The sequence below is a fragment of the Rhinopithecus roxellana genome, chromosome 4, assembly GCF_007565055.1.
Source record: "Rhinopithecus roxellana isolate Shanxi Qingling chromosome 4, ASM756505v1, whole genome shotgun sequence".
Classification (NCBI taxonomy): Eukaryota; Metazoa; Chordata; class Mammalia; order Primates; family Cercopithecidae; genus Rhinopithecus; species Rhinopithecus roxellana.
The window spans coordinates 57,555,839-57,576,387 of record NC_044552.1 but is presented as its reverse complement, the minus strand read 5'-3'; the positions used below and the strand labels follow the sequence as shown (position 1 = coordinate 57,576,387).

General features: G+C 37.6%; 1 protein-coding gene across 2 annotated transcripts in view; it reads right to left on the bottom strand.

Annotated features, from left to right (window-relative positions):
• Positions 1-20,549, bottom strand: part of LOC104656795 (24-hydroxycholesterol 7-alpha-hydroxylase) — a 101,380-nt gene that overhangs the window by 22,636 nt on the left and 58,195 nt on the right. For both annotated transcript variants that reach the window (XM_010356489.2, XM_010356492.2), the window contains exons 9-10: positions 15,974-16,069; positions 15,017-15,105 (exon numbers count right to left, since the gene is read on the bottom strand). In XM_010356489.2, the coding sequence (XP_010354791.1) occupies positions 15,017-15,105; positions 15,974-16,069 (185 nt within the window). The remainder of the gene's footprint in view (positions 1-15,016; positions 15,106-15,973; positions 16,070-20,549) is intronic.

Here is a 20,549-nt window from a genome sequence, read left to right as displayed (position 1 = left end):
ATACTTTTGTGTTTAATCTTTTTTTCTGTAGTTAAAACACATTTATATAACACCATTATTGGATTATAATATTCTGATTTTGACTATATATTTACCATGACCAATGGCTTTTATACTTTCATGCATTTTTATGTTATTAATTTATGTCCTTTCATTTAAGCTTGAAGAAGTGCCTTTAGCATTTCTTATAAGGCAGGTATAGTAGCGATGAACTCCTTCAGCTTTGTTTGTCTGGAAATATCTTTATCTCACCTTCATTTTTGAAGGATAGCTTTGCCAGATATGGTATTATTGGTTTTCAGAGTGTTTTTTCTTTTAGTAGTTTGAATATATCATCCCATTCTTTTCTGGCCTATGAAGTTTCTCCTGAAAAGTACAATATAGTTATATAAAGCTTCTCTTGTATGTGACAAGTCACTTTTCTCTTGCTGCTTTTAAATTCTTTGTCTTTGACTTTTGGCAATTTGATTATAAGGTGTCATAGTGAAGTTCTCTTTGGGTTGAACATGTTTGGAGACATTTGAGTTTTACAGGTGTAAATGTCTGTATCTCTCTCAAGGTTTGGGAAAATTTGAGCCATAACTTCTTTAAATAAGATTTCTTCCCCTTTCTCAATCCTCCTCTGAGACTTCTATGATGCATACACTGGTTTCATGATTAGTGTCCGTTAAGTCCCATAGGTTTACTTTACTCTTTTCAACTTTTTCTCCTTAGTCTGGATAATTTCAAAAGACCTATCTTCAATCTCAGAGACTTTTTCTTCTGTTTGGTTGAGTCTGTTGTTGAAGTTCCCTATTGCATTTTTTCAGTTGATTCACTGTATTTTTCAGCCCCAGGATTTATGTTTGCTTTCTTTTTATCTTTCCATCGCTTTGCTTCACTTCTAGTTTTATTCATGTATTATTGTTCTGATTGATATTATTGAGTTCTCTTGTATCTTGCTGAGTTTCTCTAAAATAATTATTTTGAATTCCTTTTTAGGAAGCTTATAGATCTCTAGTTCTTTAGGGTTTCTTACTGGAAAATTATAGAGGTCTTTTGGTAATGTCATTTTTCCTTTGTGTGTGTGTTTATGACTTTGCAATGATATCTGTGCATTTGAGGGAGCAGTCATCTCTTCAAGACTGATGGACTGGATTTGTGGGGAAATATTTTCATTTGTGAGTGAGTGCTATGCTAAGTGAATAGGATGTGGTGGCATAGTTTGTGCAGTTCCATCAGCTGTAATCAATATTTGGCAGGACTGTGGGGGTCCTCAGTGGCCAAGGTTGTAGATGTATTTGAAGGCAGCAGTAGTGATGAAAGTTTTAGAGGGCCTTAGTGTCAAAGGTTGCTGTGGTCCTCCTGCTATTATTTTTCCTGGGGCCTCCTAGGACACTGAGGGAAGTCCTAGCCAAAGGTATCCTCTTGGTGCTGGGTCTGTCACAAGGGCATGCTGGTAACCACAGTAGCACCGGTTCTAGGGCACAGGCATTTTTGTGGCAGTGGTGGTCCCAGTATTCAGGGCACAGGTGCTCAGAGCAACATCAGAGTCAGAGTCCTGGGCTCAGGAGTGTGTGGAACATCTATGGCACCTGGAGAACAGGGCCATAATTCTATAGCAGTGGGTGTCATCAGTGTCTGAGACAGGCATTTGACAGTCTTTACTGATATAACCAAAGTAAATGAAGCTCAGGCCTTTAAAAAAGCACAGGTTATTTAGAAAGCAATTACATGATTAGTAAGTGCTAATACAAGGTTTCATGGAGTTCAATAATTCTTGAAAGAAAACTCTTGCTTTTAAGGGAATTATATTACTGAGGATACTTTTGGTTGCAAGGAACAGAAAAGACACATCATACTTATTTATATATTGAAGGAAATGCATTGCTTTATGTATGTGAAAAACCTGTGGCTCATGCTGGCTTCAGGAAGAGGTCATTCCAGCAGCTCAGTGATGTTGTCATGGAGTCAGGTTCCTTCTACTGCTCTGTTTTATATTATCAACTTCAGCATAATATTGTCTGCTTTTCTAGTCTCAAAACAGCTGCATCAGTTTCTGGGGTCAAATGTGTCTTTATGAAGATCCTGAAGGAATGATTATTTTGGACCCAGAAGTCTCAACAGAAACCCTAGCAGCTAATTTTCCTGCTTAAAACATCTGCCAATACCTAAACCAATCACTATTGTAAAGGAGAGAGGGGGCAGGGATGTTATGTGCTGGTTGTCTTAGGGAAGTGTTCCATCTCTACAGAGCTGGGAGTGGAATCAGTGCTTCAGAATCCCCACGGATATCCAAATGAAAATTAAAACTGTTAGAAAGGGAGGAGAAGGATTAGGTGATGAGGAGATAATAACCTATGGACAATATTGTAACACAGCACAGTATTAATTCTAGTCCCCTTTTCTTAGGAATGAAATTTCTTTTGAACATTGGAGATACCTAACTTATTAAAGAGTAGTCATTCAGTTAAGATGAGATGAGAAAGCCCATGGGAGAAAAAAAAGGATATCCAACCTTAAGTGGCTTTTCTTTCTCTCCAGAGATACATATCCTGCCCAGGTATTCTGTGCACAGGACAGGGGCTGGAGATCTACTTTGTAAATAAGGAAAAGGGTGTCATCCTGAAATCTTTACTCAGAAATAAACATAGTTTGTTTTAGAATCACTTTGGTCTAAGTATCAAAAATCACTGTTAATTTTTTAGGGAGCCAAGATGGCCAACTAGATACAGCCAGGAAGAAACTCTCCCACTGAAAGAGACTAGACTATCAAGGAGACCAGCATACTCTGAACAGGTCTTTGGAAAGAAGGTATTGAGAGTGGACAGAAAAAGTACACAGACCACAAGCTGAAAGTAGAGAAAGTTGGGAACACTGCAGGGGGTTGCCGAGCACCAGGACTCATTTCTGGGCCCAAGAGCCTTCTAGGGAAAGGGTGAGTGAAATAGGCATGGAGTGGCTCACCTTCACCGTGGACTTCTGGGATCCTAGCTATGGGAGATCTCACAACTCCCATGGATATTTGAGCTGCCAGTGATAATTGCCTGGAGAGTTGGCAGAAACAAAATTCCAGCCTGGAAGGAGCCCAGAGGGTTTGACATGGGAATGTCTATAGTGGAGCATGGCCATGGACACTCATCCCGCAAAGCTCACCATACTCCTTTAGGTGACTTTAGCCTTTGTTAGCTGCTGGACCTGGAGAAAGTGGGGCTGTCTTGTCCATGGGACAGGGCCAGTCTGGTTTGAGCACACCCCAGTCTGCTGGCCTCTCTCAGGGTCCCTGCCTGGCTGCAAACACATGCAGCCCAGCCTCAGTTGCCCAGCCAAAGTGCTTGTCAGTGGCCACCACACAGTCAGTTCTTTCACTGGCAGATGCTGCATACCCACTGGAGCACTTTTGCACCTTGCCGGTGTGCACCCACCTGCAGCCTTCCCACATTGATGTACACTCACCCATAGCATCCCCCTGTCCCCACCTCAATGGAATACATGCACACAGGGGCCCACCACCGCCCTGCCAGAGCACCTTTGCCAGAAGCTCCAGTCAGACTGGAAACACCTCGAACACTCCAGCATAGTCCATGCTTTAACCTCAAGGGGCCCCAGAACAAAGCTGTGGGCCTGCTCCCAGCCCTCCTGGGTTAGAGCACCCAGTCCAGGAGTGCTGAGCTGAGCCTTGGGTCTCTGAAAACATCCAGACATGAAGCCAGTCAACTAAATCCAACTTATACCACAACCAAATCCTCAAGGGCATTGTATTAGTCCATTCTCACATTGCTATAAAGAAATACCTGAGACTGTAATTTATGAAGAAAAAAGGTTTAATTGGCTCATGGTTCAGCTGGCTGTACAGAAAACATAGTGGCTTCTGCTTCTGGTGGGGTGGCTAGGGGCCGAACTTCAGGAAGCTTCCAATCATGATGGAAGGCAGAGGGGGAGCAAGCTTCTTACGTGGCAGGAATAGGAGCAAGAAAGAGATGGGGAAGTGCTACACACTTTTAAACAACCAGATCTCACAAGAACTCAGTCAGTATTATGAGGACAGAGCCAAGAGGGATGCTAAAATCATTCATGGAAAACATCTCCATTATCCAATCACCTCCCACCAGGACCCACCTCCAAAACTGAGGATTCCAATTCAATATGAGATTTGGGTGGGGACATAGATCCAAACCATATCAGGTATCAAAGAATATAAGGAGCAAAAAGTCCCATCCAAAAGACTGCCACTTCGAAGATTAAAAGAACATCAGCTCACACAGATGAGAAGAAACCAGTGCAAGAATTCTGGCAACTCTGAAAGCCAGAGAATTTTTTAACCTCCAAACTACCACATTAGCTCTCCAGCAATAGTTCTCAACCAGCCTGAAATAGCTGAAATGACAGATACAGAATTCAGAATCTGGGTGGCAAGGAAGCTCATCAAGATATAGGAGAAGGCTGAAACCCAATCCAAGGAAAACACTGAAACGGTCCAAAAGTTGAAAGATGGGACAGCCATTTTAACAAAGAACCAATCTGAATTTCTAGAAATGAGAAATTCACCACAGGAATTTCAGAATGCAATTGGAAGCATTGATAACAGAGTAAACCAAGTTGAGGAAAGAATCTCAGGGCTTGAAGATAGCTCCTTCAAATCAAAGCAGGCAGACAACAATAAAGAAAAAATAATTAATAAAAATGAGCAAAATCTTTTAGAAATATGAGATTATGTTAAGAGAACAAACCTACAACTTATTGGCATTCCTGAAAAAGATGGAGAGAGAACAAGCAACTTGGAAAACATATTTCAGGATATCGTCCACAAAAATTTCCTCAACTTCACTAGAGAGGTTGACATGCTCATAAGATTCTCCAAAGTCAATGCGAAAGAAAAAATCTTAGAGGCAGCAACAGAGAAGGGGCAGATCATGTACAAAGCAATTGCCATCAGGCTAACAGTGAAACTTTCAGCAGAAACTTTACATGCCATGAGAGACTGGGGTGTATATTTAGCATCCTCAAAGCAAAGAAATTCCAACCAAGGATTTCATAGCCAACAAAACTAAGATTCATGAGCAAAGAAGAAATAAAATCCTTTTCAGACAAGCAAATGTAAACAGAATTCATTACCACTAGACCTGCCTTACAAGAGGTCCTTAAGGGACACTAAACATAGAAACAAAAGATCATTATCTGCCACCACAAAAACACACAAGTACATAGCCCACTGACACTATAAAGCAACTACATAATCAAGTCTACTTAAGAACCAGTGAACAACACAGTGACAAGATCAAATCTTCACATACTGATATTAACCTTGAATATAAACAGGCTAAGAACCCCATTTAAAAGGCACAGGGTGGCAAGCTGGATAAAGAAACAAGACCCAACTGTATTCTGTCTTCAAGAGGCCCATTTCACATGCAATGACACCAAAGGCTCAAGGTAAGGGGATAGAGAAAGATCTATCAAGCAAACAGAAAATAAAAAAAGAGTAGGGGTTGTTATTCTTATTTCAAACAAAAGAGACTTGAAACCAACAATGCTCAAAAAGGACAAAGAAGGGTGTTACAAAATGATAAAGCGTTAAATTCAACAAGAAGACTTAACTTTCCTAAATATACATGAATCTAACACTGGAGCACCCAGATTCATAAAAAATTCTTAAAGGCTTATATTGAGATTTAGATACCACACAATAATAGTGGGAGACTTTAACAACACACTGACAGTGTCAGAAAAGCCATCAAAGCAGAAAATCTAACAAATATATTCAGAACCTAAATTCAACACTTGAACAAATGGACCAAACAGACAGCTACAGAATACTCCACCCAACAACAGAATAGACGTTTTTCTCATATGCACATGGCACATACTCTAAGATTGACCACATGCTGGGTCATAAAAGCAATACTCAACAAATTCAAAAAACCAAAACCATACCAACCACACTCTTGGACCACAGTGCAATAAAAATAGAAATTAATACCAAGAACATCTCTCAAAACCATATAATTAGATATAAATTAAATACTCTGCTCCTGAATGACTTTAAAGAATGAAATTAATGCAGAAATAAAAATAAACACTTGGAAATGAATGAAAACAAAGATACAACATACCAGAATCTCTGAGATACCGCTAAAGCAGTGTTAAAAGGAAAGTTTACAGTGTCAAATGCCTACATCAAGAAGTTAGAAAGATCTCAACTTAACAATCTAATATCACCTATGGGAACTAGAAAACCAAGCACAAACCAACCCCAAAGCTAACAGAAGAAAATAAATGACCAAAATTGGAGTTGAACCAAAACTGAGATGCAAAAATCGAGATACAAAAATCCATACAAAAGATTTACAAGAAAACTGAAACTTTGTTTTTTGAAAGAATAAGTAAGATTCATAGATCACCAGCTAGACAGATTAATTAAAAAAAGAGAAAAGATCCAAATAAACACAATCAGAAATGACAAAGAGGACATTACAACCAACCCCACAGAAATAATTTAAAAAACCCTCAGAGAGTATTATGAACACATCTATGCACACAAACTTGAAAACCTAGAATAAATGAATGAGTTCCTGGAAACATGCAGCTTTCCAAGATTTTACCAGGAAGAAATTGAAATCCTGAACAGACCAATAATGAGTTCTGAAATGGAATGAAAACTCATTATTATATTATAATCTAACAACCAAAAAAAGCCCTGGACCAGATGGATTCACAGCTGAATTCTACCAGACACATAAAGAAGAGCTGGTACCAATCTTGAAATTATTGGTACTGAAATTATTCAAAAAAGTCAAGGAGAAGGGCCTCCTCCCTAACTCTTTCTGTGAGGACAGCATCATTCTGATACCAAAATCTGGCAGAGACAATGAAAAGAGAAAACTTCAGGTCAATTGCTGAATAACATACATGCAACAATTCTCAACAAAATACTAGCAAACTGATTTCAGCCATATACCAAAAAGCTAATCCACCACACTTTGTATACCTGGAATAAAGTCTACTTTAAAGTAAATAAAGCTTACTTTGTTTACTTTCTTTACCTGGGATACAAGATTGGTTCAATACACACAAATCAATCAATGTGATTCATCTCATAAACTAAAAACAAAAAAAATGATCATCTCAATAGATGCAGAAAAGTCCTTCGATAAAATTCCACATTCCTTCATGTTAACAGCCCTCAACAAACTAGGCATAGGAGGAACATACCTCAAAATAATGCGAGCCATCTATAATAAACTCATAACTGACATCATGCTGAATGGGCAAAAATTGGAACCCTTCCCCTTGAAAACTGAAAGAAGACAAGAATGCCCAACTCTCATACTCCAATTCAACCTAGTACTGGAAGTCCAAGCTAGAGCAATCAGGCAAGAGAAAGAAATAAAAGGCATCCAAACAGGAAGAGAAGAAATCAAACTATCTTTCTTCACAAATGATATGATTCTATACCTAGAAAACCCCAGTCTGTCCCAAATCTCCTAAAGCTGATAAATAACTTCAGTAAAGTTTCAGAATACAAAATCAATATGCAAAAATCAGTGGTATTTCTATACACCAACAACGCCCAAGCTGAGAGCCAAATCAAGAATGCACTCCCATTCACAACAGCCACACACATAAAATACCTAGGAACACAGCTAACCAGGGAGGTAAAATATATTTAAATTCAGAATTAAAAAACACTGAGGAAAGAATTCAGAGATGACACAAACAAATGGGGAAAGCATTCCATGCTTATGGAAAGGAAGAAGCAATATTACTAAAATGGTCATACTGCCCAGAGCAATTTAAATATTCAATGCTATTCCTATCAAACGACCAATGCCATTTTTCACAGAATTAGAAAAAAACTATTCTAAAATCCAAACAGAACCAAAAAAAGAGCCCAAATTGCCAGAGTAATCCTAAGCAAAAAGAAGAAAGCCAGGGACATCACGTTACCTGACTTCAAACCATACTACAAGGCTACAGTAACCCAAACAACATGATACTGGTACAAAAACAGACATAAAGACCAATGGAACAGGTTAGAAAATCCAGGAATAAAGCTAGCTGCACACCTAAAAATATCAGATCAAATAAGTAAGCAATAAAAACAAGCAACGGGGAAAGGACTCCCTGTTCAATAAATGGTGCTGGGATAAACCAGCTAGCCATATGTAGAAGGTTGAAACTGGACTCCTTCTTTCATCACATACAAAAATCAACTCAGGATGAATTAAAGACTTAAATGTAAGACCTGAAACTATAATGACTCTGAAAGAAAATCTAGGAAATACCACTCTGGAGATAGGCCTTGGCAAGGATTTCGTGATAAAGTCTCCAAAAGCCATTGCAACAAAAATGAAAATAGACAAGTGGGACCTAATTAAACTGAAAAGCTTCTGCACAGTAAGAGAAACTATCAACAGAGTAAACAGACAATCTACAGAATGGGAGAAAATATTTGGCATATGCATCTGACAAAGGTCTAATATCCAGAATCTATAAGGAACTTAAATCAACAAGCAAAACACAAACAACCCCATTTAACAAATGGGCAAAGAATATGAACAGACATTTCTCAAAAGAAGAAATACACGTGGAAAACAAGCATATAAAAAACTGTGCAACATCATCAATCATTAAAGGAATGCAAATCAAAACCACAATGAGATAACGTCTCATATCAGCCAGAATGGTTATCAAAAAGTCAAAAAATAACAGATGCTGGTGAGGTTGAGGAGAAAAGGCAATGCTTATACATTGCTGATGGGAATGTAAGACAGTTCAGCCACTATAAAAAGCAGTTTGGAGATTTCTCAAAGAACTTAGAACCACCATTTGACTCAGCAATCCCATTATACCCAAAGGAATATAAATGATTATACCAAAACTACACATGCACTCATACATTCATTGCAACACTATTCACAATAGCAAAGATATGAAATCAGCCTAGATGCCCATTAACAGTGGACTAGATTTAAAATGATGTGGGGCCCAGTGCAGTCACTTATGCCTGTAATCCTAGCACTTTAGGAAGCCAAGGTGGGAGGATCACTTGAGCTCAGGAGTTCAAGATCAACCCAGGAAATATAGTGAGAACTTGTCTCTACTAAATTTGTTTTAAAAATGAGCTGGCCACTACGGCATATGCCTGTAGGGCCAGTGACTCAGGAGGCTGAGGTGGGAGGATGCTTGAGCACAGGAGGTTGAAGCTACAGTGAGCTACGATCATGCCAGTGCACTTCAGCCTGGGCAACAGGGCCTGTCTCAAAAAAAAAAAAAAAAAAAAAAAAAAAAAGGAAAAAAAAAGAGAGAGAGAGAGAAAAGAAAAGAAAAAGAAAGTGTGGTACATAATAACACCATGAAATACTATGCAGCTATAAAATAGAATGAAATCCTGTCCTTTGCAGCAACATGGATGCAGTTGAAGACCATTATCCTAAATGAATTAATACAGGAATAGAAAACCAAATACAGTATGTTCTCATTTATAAGTGGGAACTAAACGTGGAATACACATGGACACAAAGAGGGCCTCGTTGAGGGTGCAGCCTGGGAGGAGGGTGAGGTTCAAAAAACTACGTATTGGGCACTGTGCTTACTACCTGGGTGACAAATCATTTGTACATCAAACTACAGAGACACTCAATCTAGCCACGTAACAAACCTGCACATGTACCCCTCGAACCCAAAATAAAAGTTGAAAAAGAAGAAAAGATCACTCTTGAATTGCTGCTTCTGTTCTTGACATACTTATATCTTAGCTTCATAATGAAGTATCAAAATGAAATGGCCAGGAAAATAACAACGGCAATTTTGCCAATGGTTTCTATGTTCCTTTGAGTGACTTGTTGCTCCTTTGCAAAAAGGTGGGAAGACAGAAGCATGACTAAAAATCAATAAGGATTCTGATAACCTGGCTCAGAGTCTTAGAATTAGCCACATTCACCTTTCCTACCCTCATTCCTAACCCTCTTTTATATACTCTCCAGGATCTGTGCACACTCTTGTGAAAACATTAAGAAACAATTATACAAGTAAATACAGTTCCTTTAATTATATTTAACAACTAGAGTTGAGGGAATGCATTTGTTTATGGAACAAATTCCTCAGAATAGATTGGATTTTTAAATTGTCATTAAATCCATGGGGATTTAAATTTGCTCATACCTTAAAAGCAATCAGCTATTTCTAAGTATAAAAGGCAGAAAGCTACTAATAACACTTCTCAAATACAAGAGTGTGCAGATACTTACTATATAAGGCACAGCTTTTAAAATGGCATTATCTTTAACATAAATATATAGAAAAAAAGTGCTCAGAGCATCAAAATTCTCAAATATATGATTGCCTTGCTATCACTAACATATCAGTACATTATATTCCTATGAGCACTTAATTTGTTTTCTTCCCTTGAAATTTGATACTGCTGAATCTTAGGAAGCTGAGCTTTCTTTTATGTTGTTTACTGATTATTCTCACCTAGTCCAAAAGCCTTTTCTAATAGCCCTTCCTCCAAATTCTTATGGCAGTTGTTACATATCTGAGTCTTCTGGCATTTGTCATGTGCCATCTTAAGCTGTTAAATAGGGCTTGTTTTTCATATTGCTGTCTCATTTCCCCAACCACATTATAACCAATTCAGAAATGTTATGAGTCTGACTCTTCCCAGTTTTTAATAAAGTGACTTGGGTAAGAATATAACATCCTCAAGGAAAGGGGCTCCATCTGATTTGTTTTCCATGATAACTGTTAGAACCCTATCCTGACACAGAGCACACACTCAGTAAATAGTTATCAAATAAAAGAATAATTGTATTAATACTAGATGCTCAAGAGATGTTTGGTTAAAAACAGTACTACTAAATTACTATTAGATGGACCTCTGATTTTAATTAATTTTCCGATAGATGTGTGATTTTTCATTAGGAATTCAAGACAAGTCCATGACTTTGTGGCCTAGGACTTCCCAGAATACATGAAAGACCCAAACACACACAAAAAGTAAAAATCACACTTTCTATTCCTGAGGAATCCATGCTTCATTTTCACTTCTCAAGTATTGCAGCCTTCCTCTTATTACACCCTCTTCTTATCCAAGCATGCCTTTATAAGCAGATTAATCTTGCCAAAGATCAGGGCTATTGTTTTATACTGGAGTTTAAGCCTATCAATTTGCACAATGACATAGCCAACCAGGCAGTCTCTTGCGGGAATCAGAACCAAGGAAAATCAAGCTTGTTGGTTTTGGTGTGTGTTCCAGGGGACAGGTATAGCAAGCATAACCCTAAGATCATCAACTCTCAGAGATGCTCACTCAAAGGAGTTGTCCTCTACACTGAAAGTCCTCCGTCTTATTCCTCCATTTAAATAGTACAGTTTAATGTGACACTGTCCACTATAATGAGACGCTTCACTTTACAAGCTACAATTTCTGAAGAAGTCTGGTGGTTCATGCTGCTCTTTCCTGTTTGTTTTTCCAAAACAAAACAAAACAAAAACAAATCACCAGACTTCTCCAGTAGCAGAATTACTAGAAAGATTTTCTTCCATGTTCTACAAGGAAGTGCCTAGCAGTGGGATCCTGCTCCAAACCTACTTTCAGAACCCCCACAAATAGGAAGAGGAACCACAGTTCTTCCATTCTGATTTTTAGTTGTTATCCCATGGCAGCACCGAGTACTTATTGAGTTAAATCAGCACAACCTTCTGTGTTTACTTGTGAGAGGGGTTCTTATACCACCTCAGTGGTTTGAATTCCAACAAGTGACAGCTGCAAGGCCATAAGAGTGTGTGTTTATGACAAACTTTGATCATCAGCCATATTATGGGCAACTTTCTCTGACTCACTGAGTATTTGGTACATGAGAAAATAAATTGGCTCCTGGAACACAAATCAAGAATGAGTGCAATTTTCTGGGGATTACAACTAAGGATTTGTGGGATTAAATTTCTAGTGCAAAAAAAATCTATCTTTGTATACATTGTCCAAATGAAGTCATTTGCTTTCCTGGGCAATTTTCTATTTTATTTCTCTTTAGAAACAAAACATTTCATGAATTGGCTGTTTAAAATAATTAATAAATAATAAGAAAAAATTAACGACATTTTAAAACAGAAACAGTAGAAAACTAAACTTAATGAGGTTTTTTAAATAGGTCACATGTATTCAACATTTATATTTAACTGGTAGATTTTGGTTAAGTGATATCTATTTTGACATACTCGACTTTCAAAGGAAAACTTAAGATCTTGCTCCCAGACTCTCTCTTGTTTCCAATTTCTCTATTTCCACCACCTCTACCAGACACCTGGATTTAAAACCACAGTCCACCTCAAAGCCTTCCTCTCACCTGACCCACACTTCTAATCATCTTCCAAATCTGGCAGATTCTACTACTCCATGTCTCACACATAGAATATTAGCATGACCATATAACCTAAGTCACGCTTCACACAAATCCATTCTGCCCAAAACCTTTTAGTTTTTTATTAGTGCCATGTGAGCTGCAAATAAACTCATACATCAGGTATTACGGGGCCTTTTCAATTGGGCCAGTGTACCTTTTCAGTCTTATTTCTCACCACTGTAATCTGGTCCCAGTAACAGCAAAACCATAAGGCCTTAAGCCACACGCCTCTGTGCTTAGTAACCATTTGTTCATTCTGTTGTCTCAAGCTAAAAGATCTTCTGCCACTTTCCCCAGGAAATCTTCTGAGATCATCTTATCCAGACGTATCCTTTCTCTTGAAGCTCCGTGTGATGCTTTGGCATCTCTCGACCAGATACCCTTGCAGTTATTTATTAATTCAATGTCCACTTCGCCCCTACTAAGTTGTTTCTCATGTGGGTTAAGAACATGTCTTACTCATGCCCAAAGCCCCTATGGTACCCAGAACACTGCCTTGCACAGAGTAAGAGCTCAGCGCACTCTAAAAATACGTAGTTTATGTCTAAAGAAGATACTATTGATTGAATTGCAGCGTCATGGTTCCCTTTACTATACCAATTACTTTCAAACTCAAAAAGAATGTCTGTTAGCTTCAAAAGCCATCATGGAAGGTAGTAACAGCCCCTCTTGGAAACAGTAGTCAGTAGGTAATCCTTGATAGTTGGCCCATACTATACACTCCATTGCAAGAGCTATCAGTCGTTGGTTTAAAATACTGCTAGTTCCAGGTCAAGGATGATTATAATAAATTCTTTAGTTGCTATTGGTATATATATACACACACCTATATATAGGTATATATAAATAAAATACAAATAAAGCAAATTAATACCAATATATAGGTGTGTGTGTATGTTTGTATATACACAGTGATATAAAGACATCCTGAAAAAAAGTAGCATCTATTGTTTTTAGAAGAGCTGTTCTTAGGACGTTGACACTTGGTATGTGACAAAAACAAGAAATTTGTTATTGGCTTAAAAACTGCTTCTCTAAAGTGAAAATAATACAAGAGGCAGGATGAGCATGATGGGTTTTTGTTGCTAATGTTGTTGTGTGTTATACAATGTCCCTAAAGTAACTGACACTCAATTACAATGTTCAACTTTGGAGTTTTATGGTTGGCATGTCAGTACATGGTGGGTATTCAGCTCTAAACAATGGAACCCTCAACTAAAACTGACTTGAAAAGTAAGGACACTTATTATCTAACATAACAGAAAGTAGACAAGTTCCTCAAAACTGATGAAATTAGCAACAAAATAATATTACCGAGATTTCAGGGATTCAGGCTCCTAATATATTTCTGCTCTGCCATCTACAGACTGCACCATCATACAGCTTATTCCTCTTGAACTTGCTGCTAGTAATATCTGAGGCTGCATGCTTCCTTGTTCATATCCAGTGGGACAGGATGAACGGGGCCTCATCCTGAAGAAGTCTCTCCTTTCACTCTGATTGGCCAGTTTAGCTCAACTCCTACCTCAGGACAAGCAGCTCAGCAAAACACCAGGCACCCATTTGCTTAGGCTTAGGTTTCTAGAATAATGTCTAAAATGAGGATAGAATTTCCATGATTGGCTAAGACTAATTAATACTATTTTAGGGCAAGGGTAAATTACTAAAATCATACTGATACTCTAAACACATGAAAAACAGAAGGATGGAATGGATACTGTGGAGCAAGTAATGACTGCAAATATGGGCTGGCATTACTGGTTCAAATAGTGAAGATGACTGACTTCAAGAAACTACAATTTTTCAAATATAAAAATTTAATGGATTTTTACATTCATTAAGATTTTGTCATAAACAGGTACTGACGTTTCCCCTACAGAATCATCCCCAATGAAGAAATGGGACATATTTAATGTAGATTGTAAATTCTATTAAGTCAGGGACCATGTTGGTCTTCCTCAGTGCTCTCTGAAGCTTAGCAGAGGGCCTGGCACAGATGAGATGTTCAAAAATCTTATCTGCTTGAACAGATAAAGATAATAATAACTTTCATTAAACAATGGACACTTGCATTAGAACAGGGTATCACACTGAGGAAGAGTGCTGAGTGCCAGATTAATTTAACTACAAAAGATATCAAAAGAAAGTTTCACAAACCAACACCATAGACCAAAACCATCTAGTAATCTCCTGCTATGCTCCAAGTCAAAGATGTTCTACAACCCTAGCAAATATCCATGACAATGTTGTAGTAAAAGAAACATAATTCTATCTTTGTTTTTAAAGAAGGTAGTACTCAAATCACTTCCAATTATGTTTGTACGAAAGCTGACAATTTGAACCAGAAATGCTGCTTTGAGGAGGCATCTGGCAAGTATAAAGTTCTCTTCTCATGAGATCCTCTATCAGAAGCCACTTTAGATATTCCCACAGAGACACTGCGCAGGACCACAGGTCAACCAGACAAATGTGTTCTTCTAGATTTCCCTAAAGTTTAAATACACACACACACACACACACACACACACACACACACACACACACATAAAGAGATTAAGCCAAAGTTGTCCCCCTCTGAGCCATCATCTTTCTGCAGACTTTCTGGATAAATGTGGCCCAGCTGTCTCACTGACCTTCCAGGACACTGGAACTTCCCGCTTCCAAATGCCATGAAGCAGTCCAAGAAAGAGTGCTTCTCTAAATTTGCCTTTTTCCAACGTTCCTGTGGGAAGAAAACATTTTTTTTTTCCAAATCAGCCTTATATAAATAAGCTTAACTTTATTTCTCTAGGCTAAAAATGACCTTGTACAGCTAATCCTTGCATATAAAGTTGCAGGGTTGTTGGTAATTTTTTCCACCCTGTTATTAATATTAGACACAATTGTGTTTTTGGAACATGAACTTATAAATAAAAAGGTTTTAAAAAAATTCTGTTAAGTGGTAAATGTAAATGACAAGGTAAATCAACCACAGAATTGACCTAAGAAAAGGAAGAATATTTATAATAAGGTCTCAGGCTCCGTCATAAAATTGCTGTTGGTAATAAATTTAGTAATAAGACACTGACATCCCTGCCTGTTGGAAAAAGCTTGGGATGCAGAATGAATGCACCTAGATGCCATTTTTGACAGCTTTACCTAAAGGCAGAGAACAGACTAAATGACCTCTTAACATTCTGTTCAGCCCTGTAACTTTCCAATTCTAAGAAACAGCAGATCACAGTTTTATTTTGCTTTATTTGTATTTTTTGTACTCCTTGGAAACCAATGACAGAGGCAATTGCCTGAAGAACATGAAATAAGTCTTCTATCAAAAATAGGCTTATTTACTTGAACATGCCCTTCTGGTTTGATGTAAAATTTATTTTAAAGTTAGAGAAGTTTATTACAAAAACTTTTCTAACTGATTTGTAAATGTTGCATTGTCTATACTGCAAATCTGTTCTATACTTTGTAGTCAACTTTGTTCTTAGTTATGAGAGAAATATGGCTGCTTAATTATATAGTCCTAATTAATTTATGAATTTACACTCCTGAAATAAAAAGAAATTAAAATTAAAGAATAATATATACTGAAAGAGATAACTTACAGGTTTGAACAATTCAGGCTCAGGAAAATACTTTGGATTTCTATGCAGCCAAAACGGAGACAACATCAACAAGTCACCAGAAGGAATGATGTAATTCTATAACAGAAAAATCAGCTCCAAATCATTTTTTGGAAATATGCTTTAAAGAGAGTTTTGGCCACTAAAATTAATGCTACAATTATATTGTAGTGAAGATATACATTTTATAATTGACTGTGAGAAAATCTATTTTTAATATCTATATAATTATATAATATCTAATGATAAATAATATAAAATCTAATAATATAGTATCTATATAATTCTGATTTCCATATACATCTATTTGGTTACATAGAGGGAATTATATAATTCTGATTTACATGTACATATATTCAGTTACATAAAAGGAAATATAGCTAAATGTCAAAATTTTAGAAACTAGTATAAGTCCATCCTAATGTAGCTTTTGATGTTTGATATTAGGGTCTGTGGCCAGAGTTCTCAAAGACAGAAACTATGGTGGAGCCTCAGGTTATGGAACAGAAAAATCAGACTCTGAGACAGGGAGAATGGCCACGCTAGCACTGAGAAGAGGGGCCAAGGATGTCCCGTTCTTGTGGATACTGATGACAGTGTTAGGGCAGGGCAGTGAACTTTTCTTTTGTCAGTCCAGCATCAGTTATTAGGACAGAAAAAAATGAAAAACAACTGGTTAGGAAGACACAGGAAAAGGCAAGTGTTATGTATTTGTTTGGTCGGGTTTGTGTTTCGGGTCACAGTGCTTGTGGGAATGAAGATAAGCAATGTGTTTCCTCAGGCAGTCTACATTATCCTTCCTGATTTATATGACAACAGATTTTCATGATCTATAAACTGTACAAAGAACTAAAACCCATTTCACAAAATCTCCCTATCATCACCACGTTCAGGAACCACAGGACAAAGAGATCTCCCAAGTTTTGTAATTGCTAGATAGCTACCAACTTTACTAAGGTGAAGATATTTTATTAGGTAATTCCCACTACCCATCATCATAAGCCACACCTATTTAACCTTGTATAATTTTGAAATGTCCTCAAGATATTTGCAAAACTTTTACTTTAGGTTTACTTCTCCGAGGCATAAACACCTTACAATTAAAAATATGTCTTCTGCTGGGTGTGGTGGCTCATGCCTGTAATCCTAGCACTTTGGGAGGCCTAGGTGGGAGGATCCTTTGAGCTCAGGAGTTTGAGACCAGCCTACGCAACATAGGAAGGTCTCGTCTCTACAAAAAAAAAAAATTAAAAATATTAGCTGGGGATGATGGTACACCTATAGTCTCAGCTACTTGGGTGGGTGAGACAGGAGGATTGCCTGAGCCCAGGAGGTTGAGGGCACAGCAAGCTATGATTGTGCCACTGTACTCCAGCCTGGGAGACAGAGTGAGATGCTGTCTCGAAGAAAAATAAAAATATGTCTTTTACTTGTAGCTATGAGTGGAATATGGGGTAGGGATGTCATCATTTTTTTTTAACCCAGGAGAACCCCTGTTGGCTCTAGTGGGAGCTGAGTATTGCTTGAGATTTGGCAATTTCAGAACCAGGAGAGCTGGAGAGACTCAAATCTAAGACTGGGAAGAGAGTGAAGCTTTTGCAGGCACCCTCTTATCATTTTAAAATAGAGAAACCTGTGAGATCCCAATCCTGTCTGTTTGTTTTACTTCTGTTGGAACTGAGGCTAGAGAGGTCATGACTGACTCTGGAATCAGCCACAGAGGGCCATGATGTGTATCTGAGAGCAGGGTTGGGGGCAGCACAGGGACAGACCTTCAGTCAGGACAACCACAGCCCTTCCCCTTCCCACTGCAAAGTCCTCTTCAGTTGTTGTTGACCCGTGCTCATGACTTGGAGGCTGCTGACTGTTGCAGCCTACAAAGCAGGTTAGCAAAGGGAGGAGAATTTCATACAGGTCCTCAGTAGCAGAATGACCACTAGCAACAGGGAGGAGACAAGAAAGAGGTTCCTGTTGCAGCAGCAGCAACTGCCAGACTGATAAATAGCATGAAGGAATGCTGGAGCTGGTTCGATCAAGAAACCCTCTGAGCAAGCAGACATCATCATACCCAGCCTAAACAGTCCCGATCTTTACTTACATGACAGATGAAGCGAAAGATCAAGAGGGAGACAAAACAGTCGCAGAAGGAGAACACAGATCACTAGCAAAGGGAAGCTACAATTTCTGTGTGTGGCAAGAACTGCATCTCTCAGGTAGACGGAATTGAGCCTGGCCACCGCACCTCACCTGGATGGTGTGAGGCCAAAACAAGCTTCATCTGCTAATCTAGAAGTGGGGTTTTCTTTAAAAAAGGAAGAGAAGGCAGGACTCTGTGTTGTAATTCAAGAAAGGTGCTCAGAGCTAAGTGGGTACCACCAGGAATGTATAATCTTAAAAAGAAAGGAGGAGTCCAGAGGCAACACATCTATAGCAGGAGGTCTGAAGAACACAGCCTTTTCTCCTAGCTTTTAACCAGAGACTTGGTTGGTGTTTGTGCCAAAAAAATAAAATTAAATTAAAGAAACAAAATAAGTATTTTTAAAATTAAAGAGTATATTCTTTCGTATGATAAAAACTGACGTCTACAAAAAGTTTGGAAAATTATGAAAAGTAGAAAAACTGAAAAAGAAAATCCAGAGTTCTGACACCTAAAGACAGTAATTAATTAGCTAGACTTCTTTCCAGTATGTTTACTTAGTAGTAATAGGAGATTTTTTGTTGTTGTTAAACATAGTTTTGATCCTCCTGAATACCCAATTTAATCTTTCTTAGCTCACTTAACTTCATAACATGTTTTCCCTTTTTATTGTATATTCATGGTGAATATTTCTTCCTCCAATGACTGTTTAATCTTCCATTGGGTAGATTAAACAATAATTAATGTAATTATTGCCTACATTTTTTTCTATGGTAAACAGTGCCACCATAAGCACTTTCTTACACACAGCATTTTTTCACACAGATTCTGTTAACACAGATGTTCACATGACATAGGACATGTATATTTTAAGGCTATAAATGCATGTTATTCAACTGTTTCCTCAAATTTTGTAGCAATACATATTTCCTTTTTTTTGAGACAGAGTCTCGCTCTGTCACCCAGGCTGGAGTGCCATGGCCCGATCTCCGCTTACTGCAAGCTCCGCCTCCTGGGATCACACCATTCTCCTGCCTCAGCCTCCCGAGTAGCTAGGACTACAGGGGCCTGCCACCACGCCCGGCTAATTTTTTGTACTTTTTTAGTAGAGACGGGGTTTCACCGTGTTAGCCAGGATGGTCTCGATCTCCTGACCTCGTGATCCACCTGCCTCGGCCTCCCAAAGGGCTGGGATTACAGGCGTGAGCCACTGCGCCTGGCTGCAATACATATTTCTAACTATAATTTATGAGAATGTAAGTTTCATTACCCTTTTATCGATAATCTGACATTTTTAATGGTTGTTTTAGGTTTACATTTTTATGTTTTTACATTTACATTTTTATGTTTATGTTGAGAGTTTTTCCATTTATTTTATCCTATAAACTCTTATGTTCTTTCCTGATTAACCTATGTGACACTCACTTATTGATTTTTGTCAGTTCTTTATATATTAAAATTATTTCTAGTTGTGTTGTATATTGATGTTTACATTATATTCACATTTGAGTTACAATTTTAAAAAATGAGACATTAAATTTTGATATGGTACATTCAAATCTGTTTATCCTCTTTGTGGTTTCATTGATTAATCTTAAAATCAGGCAGCCTTCTTCTTTTTATAAAATAAATACAGTTAATGTTTTAGAAAACCATGCTATTATGTTAGCATGTAAGAGGTTTTTGTTATTTTTAAATGAATCACCAAATTAATATTTTAACAACTTCTCAGTTTAAATTTGAAATATAGCTAATATTGACAGATTTAAAATAGACATAGGCAAAAATTCTTTGGGATCTTCAATAATTCTGAAGAGTGTGATGGGATCATGAAACCAAAAAGTTTGAGAACTTCTACTTTAGAAGTTTAAAAAAACCACTTTTAGTCAGTCATCCCAAATCACATATTAACTTCTTCTCTTTACACTGATTCATAAAAAGAGTCACTTATCCTATATTAAATTCTTACGTATAAGGGAGCTAATTTCTTTGTTATCTTTCCAGTTTTTTCTATTGATCTGAATATCTGGTCTGACACCACGATCATAACATTTTAATTCTTTTAGCTTTATAACAGGTTTTAATACCTGTAAAGGATAATTAATATTTCTCAATTACTCATCTTTTCCAATACTTTATTACTCTTTTCTGCATATTCTTGAAGATAAACTTTTCTACCAAACATATAAAACCTTGAAAAGAGAATACAGGTAGAAGTTTCAGAATTTTAGAAAGGTAGCATAATAAAGAGAAAGAAAGAATGCAGTAAATCCAAGAAAGTAGAGTGTTTGTCCATTTCAATTCATTCCATTTCCAGGAAAGGGCACACAGGCAAAAAAAGAGAACCTGTTCAAACTACCTTAGGGAAGGGTAGTGGGAGAATACTTCTAGTATGCATAGAAAGGAACTTTGACCAGTTGC